This window comes from Trachurus trachurus (genome assembly GCF_905171665.1).
Source record: "Trachurus trachurus genome assembly, chromosome: 16".
Taxonomy (NCBI): domain Eukaryota; kingdom Metazoa; phylum Chordata; class Actinopteri; order Carangiformes; family Carangidae; genus Trachurus; species Trachurus trachurus.
This window is the reverse complement of record NC_139902.1, coordinates 15,133,378-15,146,185: the sequence shown is the minus strand read 5'-3', so window position 1 is coordinate 15,146,185 and position 12,808 is coordinate 15,133,378. Positions and strand designations below refer to the sequence as shown.

At 41.6% G+C, this 12,808-nt stretch overlaps 1 protein-coding gene across 2 annotated transcripts; it reads left to right on the top strand.

Annotated features, from left to right (window-relative positions):
* Positions 1-1,299: 1,299 nt before the first annotated feature.
* Positions 1,300-10,368, top strand: rcc1 (regulator of chromosome condensation 1). 2 transcript variants are annotated; one of them, XM_083989009.1, is made up of 10 exons: positions 1,300-1,377; positions 2,737-2,840; positions 3,095-3,282; positions 3,399-3,578; positions 7,742-7,838; positions 7,916-8,038; positions 8,165-8,305; positions 8,444-8,563; positions 8,910-9,062; positions 9,603-10,368. In XM_083989009.1, the coding sequence occupies exons 2-10, from the start codon at positions 2,762-2,764 to the stop codon at positions 9,776-9,778; spliced, it is 1,257 nt and encodes a 418-aa protein (XP_083845135.1). In that variant the 5' UTR covers positions 1,300-1,377; positions 2,737-2,761; the 3' UTR covers positions 9,779-10,368. The 2 variants fall into 2 exon arrangements, with proteins under 2 accessions (XP_083845135.1, XP_083845134.1); XM_083989008.1 differs by having other exon boundaries at positions 1,308-1,381; positions 2,739-2,840.
* Positions 10,369-12,808: the final 2,440 nt, after the last annotated feature.

The window sequence follows — 12,808 nt, the reverse complement described above, 5'->3', positions numbered from 1 at the left end:
TAAAACAGTATATTTTGCAAACAGTGAAGGGAACTCTTGTGCGTAAGTTCACAATGAGATGATGGGGAGGTTACAATGCAGCAGAGTGATGACAAGATATTCGCGAGTTCCAAAACAACCCTAGAAAGTAGACTCACTGGGTGGTGGTATAAAAAAAATAAATGACTTGGCATAGGAAAATATTCATGCACCATGTACAAGGAGTGAAGTAAACAGTCTCAAAATAGAGACTGAACTACACTAGAATCATACCACATAACTAACAGATTGCAAGTGGATTACATCCAAGTTTGTACTGGTCACACTTCATGTCATATAAACTCTCTTCCCCCACCCTATTTTCCTCTGGTTTTACTTTCACTCTACCACATTTGTTTGACAACTAGATACTTGTTATTCAGCAGCTAGAAGTTTTAATATTCCACCTACAAACCACTGAAATGCAAAGTTCCATAGTTTATCATGTAATCATTTGCAATGGAGATCTATAGGAGATAAATATTATAGATTACATTGAATATTGCTACATTGCTGTAGGCTAATCCATTACGGGGTCATTCCTATGTTCCCACAGCCCTATGTTCCCACAGCCCTATGTTCCCACATTTCTAACTTTTGTTGTCACTGAAAATTAGGCCCTATGTTCCCACAGCCCTTTGGTCCCACCATTGGTTGGGTTTAGGCAATGAAGAAAAGAGTTGGTTAAGTTTAGTAAAAAGACCCGGTAGAGGCTAGACAGGCCAGATAGATAGAGTCCAGATAGGTAGAGAGAGTCCAGTGGGAACATAGGGCCTAATTTTGAGGAAAACCTTAGAACTGTGGGAACATAGGGCCGTGGGAACATAGGGCTGTGGGAACATAGGCACGCTCCCATAATTACTGTATCATAAATATTTATTTTTTGGTACATTTATTGGAGTATTTTCAAGTGAATCACAGAGTCCTTTTGTTTAAATGTAACACAAACATATTTGTGAAATCAAATATTGTCTGGGGAATTCATCCAAACAATATTGGACATTCATTCCCATACTTTCACTTTCTGTAACTTCTTCCCAACCAGCTTGTATGTGCTTGTCTATTCATATAGGCCTATGTGAGCACTTCTATGACCATTGGTTTTTAATAACTTTTACTACAGTTTAATGGTCTGATCTGAGTACTTGTCACCAATGGTTATTATCAGTACTTTCACCTTAGTGAATCAGTACCACTCATGGATGTATTAGGTACCACTGGCCTCAGGTTTAGGTGTCGCTGTCTCTTTAAGACACCAAAAAAAAACGTGCAGTCTCGCGTGGGGTGAGTGCCTCAAGACCGGGAACAAGTTGCGCACGTTCACTACTAAGGAAAACTACAGACTTCTTTACACCACAGGTTAGTAAATTGCCAGCCCCTAAACTGTCCAACCGGCAAATGTATACAATAATAAACACTACTTAATCGATGTATTGGCGGTTCAGTCAGTAAATGATGTTACTGTGGTTCATTCATTGCAGGATGTCATGCTAACGACGCTAGCTGGTTAGCATGCTCGCATTCAGTTAGCCAGTGTCATGTAGACACTAGTTATAGTTTCATGCGAGTCCGCTAACATTGGTTATGGGGTTAAAACGTGACTATTATATGTTTCAGTCTGACTGTTTTAATCCCTGGTCGTGTCACGGTTAATTGTGAACCACAGTTTAGTCTGAAGGGGCAACGCGTTTTGAAGCTAACGTGAGGTGAAATGTTAAATGTTAGCAAAGGACACATGGAAAACTGCCAACGTTATATCACGCTGCTTATTTTAACCTGTGCGTTTAGGTTGGATTTTCATGTATCGACAGCCCCCTCCCAACATGTCCTAGGGAAAAGTTGGTGTCTAACACGACAGTTTAGTGTGGTTGGGGTTGAAACTGTAACACAAGTGGTCGTGTTGTTCATGCCAGCGTGGTGGTGGTGGCAGAGACAGTTGAAGCACAACTGGTTGTGTGGTTGGAGGAACCTGACACTGCCAGCCATTGAGGTGAGGCTGTGACAGCTGTTGAGCCCCAACAGCTTCTGGTCAGTGTGTTGTTATCACCAAAATAAAGACTGATTGTGCCCCTCGGTGCATTAGGTTTGTTGGAGGAAGATGGATATGCCTTGCAACAATATTATCAGTAATATAACCAGTGTTGCAGACAGGCAGGTCCGACTCAACACCCATCTCATTCACAGTGACTTTAATATGGAGGAAATCAGATAAATAACTGAATTGGTTTTCACAATATTGGGGAGTAGATTCATTTTCCATCAAATAATTGCAACATGCATATTTACTGTAGTGGTGCTGCCTCACATGTTGCACCAAAGGCCACATCTGTACTCATGATGTGCCTCCAAATACCATAGCTGTCATGTTGCAATGCAGCTCAGGCGGTATATTCAGAAGCTGCTCATATCCCATCTCAGGGTTTTTCTCCCCAGATGTAAATCTTTCAGTGTGGAAAAGATGGGCTATATCTTATATTGATCCAATATCCACTCAATCTATCATTGATCCAATATCCACTCAATCTATCATGTGTCTTTGTACACTGGCTCCCCATACATAGAGCCTGTCAAGACTGGATTTTGAGCTTGTGTAAAACCGTGTTGTCTTTTTTTTTTGTATCACCAGCTGTATAATTCTGTGACTTAAACAGATGGTAGGTTTTTTTTTGTTTTTAATCTTGCAGCAGTTCTTCTTATATCTTTTCTTATCCCCTACAGAGTTTTTTTCAAAAAGGTTGCTGCCATGCCTGCCAAAAAGACCACTGTCAAGAGGAAGTCTGAGACTGTTGTGGAGGATAACAAAGACGCCAAGAAAGCGAAAGGTAAGTTAAATGGATCTCTAAATTACTGAAGGAACCAGTGACTCTGTTCATGTATAAATAGACGGTGAGACACTAGACGTACACTATAGATATATCTTACTTGATCAATCAAATTGTTTGAAGTTTTGGTAAGATAACATTACACACGTAGTGGATGGGGGAAAATATGTGGCTAGACCAATGTCACACTGCACTACCACAGTTTTATCAATATATTTATGTCACAGTTAATTTTGTGTGTGTGCATCTACCAGTTTCCCACAGGAGTCATGGCAAGGAGGCCGGTCAGGTTCTTGTTCTGGGCCAGGGTGACGTTGGACAGTTGGGTTTGGGTGAGGACATCATTGAGAGGAAGAAGCCAGCCCTTGTTTCCTTGCCAGAGAAAATAGTGCAAGTGATAGCAGGGGGCATGCATACTGTGTGCCTCAGTGAAACTGGTCATGTAAGTGCATTTGGGTCTTATCTCCTGAAAAATCTTCGCAATTTTTTTCTTCTTTTCTTCTAAAACTAACGGTGTTTAGTTGCCTGGATAAGCTGATGTGGTCGTTGTCGCCCCAGGTCTACACATTTGGCTGTAATGATGAAGGAGCCCTCGGCCGGGACACAACAGAGGAGGGGTCTGAGATGGTTCCAGCAAAGGTGACGCTGGAGGAGAAGGTGGTCCAGGTGTCGGCAGGGGACAGCCACACAGCTGCCCTGGCAGAGGACGGGGCCGTGTACATCTGGGGCTCCTTCAGGGTTAGTTACCAAGGCCTGTGTCTGAAAGTGTTTGTGTTTACTTATGTGTGAGAGGATTTTCTCCCACAACCCCTCAATTACTGTTCACCTTGAACATTCACCTGACCATCACGGGCGTGCATAGAGTCCGCTCTTTTCAAAAGACAATATCCTTCAGGATAGAGACAGTACTTACCAGCTGACAGACAGCTGGTCAGAATTATTCACTATTCACTGAAGCATGTCACCATTTATCAGCATTTTCTGTTCAAGAAGTAGAGAACTCCTTTTCCATAATGTATTATGCATGACCAAAATACAGCAGTCTCTAATATTGTCTTTCTGGCTTTTGGTGGAGTCAAGTGTCCTACCTCACTTAGACTTGATGAATGACGATTTATAAACTTAAAGCAGAAGTAAGTGATATATTTGTGTTAATATAAGTCTTAAATAGTTATATCTTCCGACAGCAATCACTTACATAGAGTGTTTGGTCTGAAACACGGGTCTGTCAGTCACTCTGCTCTGCTCTGAGCCGAGGAGAAAACATTTATCGTATCCTACAGTTTTTATCCAATGAGGAGAGAGAACGGCATGCAGGGCTGTGTGTGCAGCCAAGGGACGCCGTGAATGTGGTGACGTAGGGACGAGGACTGTTATGGTGCGTTCAAGGCAACTCGTAGACTCGTGTTTTTCCGTCCTGTGAAGTTGTATCAGTTTGATCTGGTACGAGTTCACGGGTCGGAAGTTACGAGTGGCCGTTATAGTGACTTTCACCGGTAAAACAGGTCGGAAAAACACGAGTGGGTTGCCTGGAACGCTACAAAGTCGTAAGTTGTGACTTGAAGCTGTAATTTACGATTTCAAAAGCCTGCCTGGAACGCAGCATTAGCGAAAACGACCGGATCACTCATTTCTGCTTTAAGAGCTGAAATGGAAACGGTATTTCTCTTAACGGGAACTCAGGAAAATGACGCAGAATGTCCTGCTGAATGTTTTATTTGCTCACATTAAACACTCATTAACACAGCGCTTTAGTCTGGACAGAGTAATGGTTTCCAGTCATTAGATTGTCCATCTCTACTCAGCACAACTTCAACAGTGTCGCAGAGATTTGGATGTGTAATTAGCCACTAACTCCTTCTCCTTCTCATTATCATATTTTTTTTATTGTTACCAAGTCAAAATCTTTCTCTCCAGCTCATAACAGTGCAGTTTAAGTTCATGTTAAGCACTTAACTGGTTTCTAACTGTAACTCTCCCACTAAAGCCCGAAGCAGCTATGAAGCCTATGAAGTTTATAAAAATTAAACATTTCAGCTGTTTACAAACCAGTCATCTTATCCTCAGTGTCATAGTTTTTTTCTATCCACCTCTGACAACTTGAATCCCCACATATTTTCCACTTTTTTCACTTCATCACTTCTTCTTTTCTTTCATGACTCGCTAATGTGTCCACCCTCCCCTTTCACACTGAGCAGAGGAAAAATATCCTTGAACATTAGGGAGAACAGTAAATGAGTTGTATCACTTTGATTCCAATTAACTTTATTTCCTCTTCTTAATGTGAGTTCAAGAGCAGATTCATTTCCTGTAATAATATCTTTTCTATGCGTCTCTCACCATCATTCAACTGCTCCAGGCTCTCTCTGCCCACTCCTCAATTATCAAACCAGATGCATTTGTTGCTAATGGCACCTCAGTATATCTCACTCTCAAATCTTACTATTTGAAAATGCTTGGACATTTTCTCTGTTCTGTTGGTTTTCATGCTGAAATGTCACAACAGTACAAACTCTTGATCCAGTTTCTTCACCCAAAATAGGATTTAAGATATCTTCATTCATCAAGGTGACACATGCTGGTGCCAACTTTCCTAATTTGATGCATGAAAGAGAGCAGTGAAGTAACGGAACCATAGTTTGATGACCTTTCGTATGACCAGTCCTCACTGTTTTCCTCTCAGCTCTTATCACTCCTCCGACAAGATAACGTTTCATTATTATACTCAGTGGCACACTGGCAATTATGTCTCTATTACCTCTGCCTACCTTTGACATTCCCTCTTGATCTTTGAGATAAAACTGACTGTGACTCACTCAACCCCTGCTTTGAGAAATTCTTCAAAAATGTTTTTACTTTATTTTATAAGGGTACTTAAAGAGGAACTAAGCAGGATTTCTCCCGTGGTTACATTTTTACCTTAAAGGTGTACAGAAAAGAAAATTGAATTTGAGCCCACTTTGGGTCATAAAATGAATGTGATAACTCGTCTTTCAGACGTTGTAGGCCAAACTTTGTGCAAAATTCTATTTTTGAGTAAATCTGGGATGAAAGTGTGTATTTTTTTTTCGCATTGGATAATGCAGGCGCACGGATTATACGTCAGCCTGTACACGATTCACCAGCCACTAATATTGGATCCGTCATCCGTCATTCAAACGTCTGAGACACGCACACACACACGGAGCTCGGTCTCGCCCCCAGCTTTGAATATCCCGCCCGCTCGATAACGACCAATCAAATTCGTTTTCCTTACTCGGGTAAACTCGTGTTGCAGCTCGTGACAACTGGCCGCGACAAACAGGACAAACGGCCATTTCTGTACACCTTTAATTAAAAAGCTCCGGAGTAATTGTGATCATTAAAGCAGATATCAGTGGAATGTTTTTGTTAATATAAGTCCTAAATAGTCCTATTTTCCGTCAGCAATCACTTACATGAAGTATTTCAGCCTAAACACGAGTCTCTCCGTCACTCTGCTCTGCTGTAACCCGAGGAGAAAATTTTCCTTGTGGGATACAAGTGTTATCCAATGAGGAGAGAGAACGGCATGAAGGGCTGTGTGTGCAGCCAAGGGATGCGCGTGAATGTGGTGACGTAGCACGAGGACCAATTGATGCCTGACAAGGGCGGGGGCTGCTAACTCATGGTGCGTTCAAAGAAACTCGTACTTTGTGTTTTTCCTTCCTGTGAAGTCATACCAGTTCGATCTGGTACGAGTTCACGGGTCGGAAGTTACGAGTGGCCGTTATAGGGAACTTTCACAGACAACAGGATGGTAAAAACACGAGCTACGGGTTACCTGGAACGCTACCAAGTCGTAGTTGTGACTTGAAGCTGTAACTTACGGTTTCAAAAGCCTGCCTTGAACGCAGCATTAGCCGAAACGGCCGTGAAGCTGATATCTGCTTTAACTATATGACTTGTGCGTTGTTCCGAGTGACAACGGAGGCTCTCTGTCTTCCACCTGGCGTCTCACGGCTGAAAACCAACCTTGCAACATCAGTGTAGTACCTGGCCGCTGCCCTGATGTCCCAGCTCTCGTCTCTGCACACCGCGACACTCACGCGCTCCGTAACCCGTAATCTTTTGTTCATGACGGTTAAGACTGCACAAACACGCGCGCCGTAACATCGTATATGTTACGTAACGTTATCCACCGCTCCATTTATTGATTTTTCGCCGGCTTCGTTGTAAACAGATGCACATGGGCGAGAGGAGCGGAACCAAAACAGCGGAAAAGCGAGCTGACTTGCATAGTTCCCCTTTAACGTCACATCAACAAATTTCCATGCACAAAAAGAAGCAGCAAATCAAATGTCTGATTGTGTTTCTTTTAATGCTGAACACTATAGTAACTCATTGTCTCCTGAACTGTCTTGGGATTTTTTTAAATCATCCAGCAGAAATCAAATACTTCATCAATTAGAAAAGCAGTACAAGCAAACAGCATCTAATCAGCTGATCGATTGTTTGAAATACTTTGAGCGGACCTGAATTGCCAGTGAAGTTGGTTATGTCTTTCGATGCATTTCAGGTTTTTTTGGAGGGTGAGGGTAGACAACCTAACTCATTGACTGAATCTCATGACATTACAGCACAATAATTAAAAAGGAAATGCTGAAATACCGCATTCACATAAGTATTGATTAGAAAAATTTCAAGTGTATTAATACCATAATAAAAAATTTAAAGGAGCAAAAGAGGTAAAGGATGAATACAGTAACATTGTAAATGTGTCTTGTAGATGAAGCAGTGTTTCCAGTGTCTGGTGTCATTATATCAGTACAGCAAACACCACAACGGCCACATTAACAGCCATGCTGTATTTTCTATAACTCAAAATGAACATTGCACATCTCTGCGTTAAACAAATAATATTCTTCACTATTTTCTCCCAGGATAACAACGGTGTGATTGGTCTTCTAGAGCCCATGAAAACATGTCCCTTACCAGTCAAAGTCCCCATGACAGAACCTGTTGTGAAAATTGCATCAGGTAAGAAACAATCCACTTCAGTGCCATATTTTCTATTTGTCCTCTGTGTATTAACGTCTAACAAATTCCTGTGACAGGTAATGATCACCTGGTGCTGGTAACCCTCGAGGGAAGTCTTTACACATCAGGCACAGCAGAGCAGGGGCAGCTGGGAAGAGTGCCCGAGCATTTTTCAAACAGAGGAGGCAGGAAAGGCCTCGGTAAGTAACAAGAGCCTCTTACTGTTTGATGAAATAAAAGTCTTTACATTTACATTACTCCTTGATTTGTGATCATACTGACAATAGGTGTTGTTGATGTATCTCCTGTATCTCCTCTGATTTCAGGCCGTCTGCTGGTACCACAGATAGTCAAAGTGAAAGGGAAAGTTCACTTCATTGATGCCTTCTGTGGGGCGTACTTCACTTTCGCCGTATCAAGGGAGGGACATGTGTATGGATTTGGCCTCTCCAACTATCACCAGCTGGGTCAGTGTCACATGTCAGTCATTTGATAGTGACTCAACTTTAACTGTAGTGCCATCTGACCTGATTTAAAGGTTAGCGAGGCAATATGTGGTTATTGTGTGTGTGGCCTTAACGACTTTTCTTTCTTTGACTGACAAGGCACTAAAAACACCAAGATGTGTTTCGTCCCTGTAAAACTGACGTGCTTCAAGAACTCTACAACCTCCTGGGTCGACTTCTCTGGAGGACAACATCACACTGTGTGCCTTGATGCTGAAGGTAACCTGCAGCTTACTGACCACATCTGACTCAAGGGTCAACGTCACTGTGACCACACAAACCTCGTTTGTGGACGTACCTTATTAGTTCATATGCCAATTATGTCACAATTTAACACAAATGTCTACTAGTGGTACACAGTGAAATAAATGATGGCACTTTATTTTGATACGTTCAGCCTCACCGTGCCGTCATAATGTTCAGTTAAAACACATGCATAGAACTAAAACTAAAAACTAAACGGCAACAACTACAACTGAAGATAATACGTTTTTAAAATGACAAAAACACAAGTTAAAATTGAACTTTGTTGAAATGAATCGATCTTTCCGGCCTCGTCTCTCAGGACAGGTCTATAGCCTGGGCAGAGCAGAGTATGGTCGTCTTGGTCTGGGCCAGGGGGCTGAAGAGAAGAGTGAGCCCACACCTCTGACAGGGATGGAGCTGGCCAGTGGTGTGACATGTGGGGCGTCGGTCAGCTTCGCCGTCACCAGAGAAGGTGAGAAACAAAGCAAATGGAGTAGTGAGTGACCTACCTGGGTTTGTGTGAGTGTTGTACTTCTTGCTTTCAAGTTTGATACTTTTAACAATGAAATTGGTCAATTCAGTCAATTTCTCACTTGTTTTCCTAATCGGTCCTTTCTACAGTTCAGGTGAGGAAAAGGTTGCCGTTCTTTGTACAGCAAAACACAGCACAGACATAACCAGTTTCCTCTGTCACCGACACGTTTTCTGCTGCACACAGCCACCCACAATGAGCCACTGTCCAACTCTTAACAGTAGAGCAGCTTGCTTCTTCTGCCTTTGCCATTTACGTAGGCTCCTCATTAATCACACAAATTGTTTTTGTCAGGAAAACACCATTAGATTTTAGAATAGCTGGATGTAAAGTAATTATCCCTTATTACTGCTAATTGTCTGCACTGCTAGCTGATATGGAGTGGATTTTGCCTGCTGTGTGTAAACTGTACTTGTGCAATAAGCTAATAGGTTTGCAAAATGGGATGCTCACCCCTTTTACCGTTTGCTGTGCTTCCAGGATCTGTGTATGCCTGGGGCATGGGCACCAACTTGCAGCTTGGCACCGGAGAGGAGGACGACGAGTGGAGCCCCGTGAAGATGACAGGCAAACAGCTGGAGAACCGTGCAGTAATGATGGTGTCCAGTGGAGGGCAGCACACAGTCCTTTTGGTTAAAGACAAGCAGGAAAGCTGATGTCCATCTCTGGCACAGAGTGACAGGGTCTTTTGATCCCTTTCAAGGTGGGGCTTTGCCTTTATGTGGGGAGAGGGTTAAGCTGTATGTGACTTCCTGTGCTGAGCCGAGGGAGCGTGAGGGGTGCAGAGCGATGGCAGGGGAGAGGTTCAGCCCCTTTTACAAGAACTCTGTTCTTCCTAGTGTGGAAAATTTTGTGGATGTTCGGTAGATCATGACAAATGAGAGACTATTTTTTTAAATCTAGTTTTTGATGTTCCCTTTGAAGTCATTTCATTAAATTTCACCAGTATGACTGTAAGATGGCAAATGTGATGTTTGTGAATGTGACTGCATGTTCGTAATGGAAATGAGAGTGCAAGCCTTTTAATGACTTCCCCCAAACAATAGTCTTTTTAATGTGTTTTTTTTTTTTCTTATTTTCTTTAAAGCAATAATTTCATTGACCTTGGTTCAGACAGGACTTTATACTCCGTGAGTTTAATATGTGCGACTACTGTTCATCCTACCCTGGGCACACAAAACTGTGGCTATTTTGGACATTTGGTAACGTGCATCCTTGTTGGTTTCCCCGTCTGAAAATAAAGATAACGTTTTAAGTTTTTAAGCCTTCTCTTAGTCCATTTATCTACTATGTTGCAGCTATTTTCATAATCTGTTTGATTGGTATTTTTAAGGGAAAAAAATTACTTTCACCTGTAGTAGTAGTGATAGCTTTTTTTAATCTAAAATATTAAACATTCAGGTTCAAGCTCATCAGGTGTTAAGGTTTGCTGCTTCTCCTTGTCTTATACTGTATGCCAATAAATAGGATGTCTTTTGGTTTAGACTGTCAGTTGAAAAAAAAGTATTTCAACAAAAATATGATGAACATTTTAAACAAATGTTTAACATGTCAACAAAACAAAAGTATGGTATATTTCCATTCAGTCTAATCTGATCATCGGTGTGTTAATCTTTGCAGCAGAGTTGATTTAACTCAGACAAAACATTAGTATAAGGCATTATCATCAGTCCTACAGACACATCTTTTATAGCCTTTAGAAAAAAAAAGTCTGCCATGCTATCCTATCGGCACAGCTGCCCAGATGTTGCACCACAGTCGCTTTATATCTATTATGGATGCAAACACCACATTCCATACACGTCAAGTCATGAATGCAGATCAGAAACACTCAAGAATGCAAATGATGGTACAAGTACATACATCAAAGCTACATGCCTTTGTGTTTTATCTGGGGTGAAACGCACGGGGTCTTTGCTTGTCTCATCTTCGCTTTCATCTGACCAAAAGGGCCGATGATGAAGTGTAAGAGCCGAGTCCTGTGAAAAACTCTCATGGCGAAAAGCTTCTCAAAAAGCTTTGAAATGCTAAAGTGTCTTTCGTAAGCAGTTAATTGATCAGAGTGAAGCTCTTCCCGTGTTTGTTTTGCATCTCTGTTTGTTCCGTGACAAAGAAGAAATGTCAGGAACACGTTTAGAAAGAATCGATGATCGTTTTACAGTTTGATGATTTTGCTCAGCTGTTCCTAAGGCTTCAGCACCGAACTGAATCTGAAATTATTCTGGGTATTAAAAGAAATGATTCGACACCAAGGCTAGAGACTGTTCCACAGAGTCAGAGGTCCTCGCAGCGCACTGCTCTGAAAATAACCTTTTGTTTCGTTGTCTGTTGTGGTAACCACTCTACGCCCACTGCAGTACCTCACAAAACGTATCTTCTTTAACATTTTAAACTTTGAAAGAAAGACCTATAGTCTTGATATGGCAATGACTCAACCAAAGAGATTAAAATGTGACATTTAACTCTACTGTGAGTTTTGGGTGCTTTCAGTGATGATTCAGCCCCTTAATATTTTTCAGATATAACATTTTCTGGCTTGAAATCTTGCCATAGCTTAGTAATGAGCTGCTCTGGTGCCAAAGCTGAGAAAAACATTCACTCATGTTGTGATGCACGCTGAGACTTGGAAGTAATGAAACCGTTTAAATGACCTTTAGACATGCATCACTGTTTTTTTTCTTTTTTCTTTTTGCTCTAAAAAAAAAAATAATAATAATAATCAGGCTGTGTGAATTTGAAGTCCAACATTTTGTGTGAATCTTCTACCGTGGTCTGGATGTTTCAGGAAATTATCTTCAAACTTGTTAGAAAACATACTTGTTGCATTACAGCTCTTTGGTGCTGCACCTTCAAGACCTTTCAGACCTCAAACAAAACCACTCCCTGTGCAAAGTAAACTACTAAAGTTAAATGGGGCTAATTTATGGTTGGAGATAGTTCTGTTTGACATCCGTTTCCAGCTTTGCGCACGTCAAAGATGGAGCATTCAAATGTCTCATAATGCACAGACACCTCAAACGTTCCCAGGAGAACGTCAGACATTCATGGAGGAATTCAGCAGTGACATCCTGTGATTAACTCCTTTCACTCATTGAAAGTATAACAGGGTTTTTTCATAATGCGTGTGGGCTCTAATCTTCCTCTCATTGAACTAATCACAGCAGAGACTGGAGGAGTCTCAGGCACCTGCATCGCCACACATTCACTCCAATAATGAAAAGAGTCAAATTAATCACATCTATTGGCTGCTCTATTCAGTGCCGCGCACAAGGCTTTCACAGGCTTTTGTTGTGATAACACACACTTTGTGGGCACCTTGCAGTGCACGGGTTTGTGACAGGCGGCATGGTGCATTCAAGAACCATCGCATCACGCTATTAAAATTATAACCTTTACAATGAAACACATCTTGCATCATTTAGCTCTGCCTTGATTGGGATTTGGCGACCCTTGAGTCATCCTGCTGTTTTTTTAATGATCTTGTCATTTCAGAGAGTATTGAGAGTGCTGTTTCTCAAGTGCGTCTTAATCAAGGCATCTAAAGTTTAATGATGATTTGAACACTCTGGAGAGTCCTTGTTCAGTGTTGTTTTCATCGAGTGGTCCATCATGGTGGGAACCTGTTGAATATGATTCAGCAGGAGAGGATTGTCCAAATAATTTTCCTCATGCTGTCTCTCTCTGTC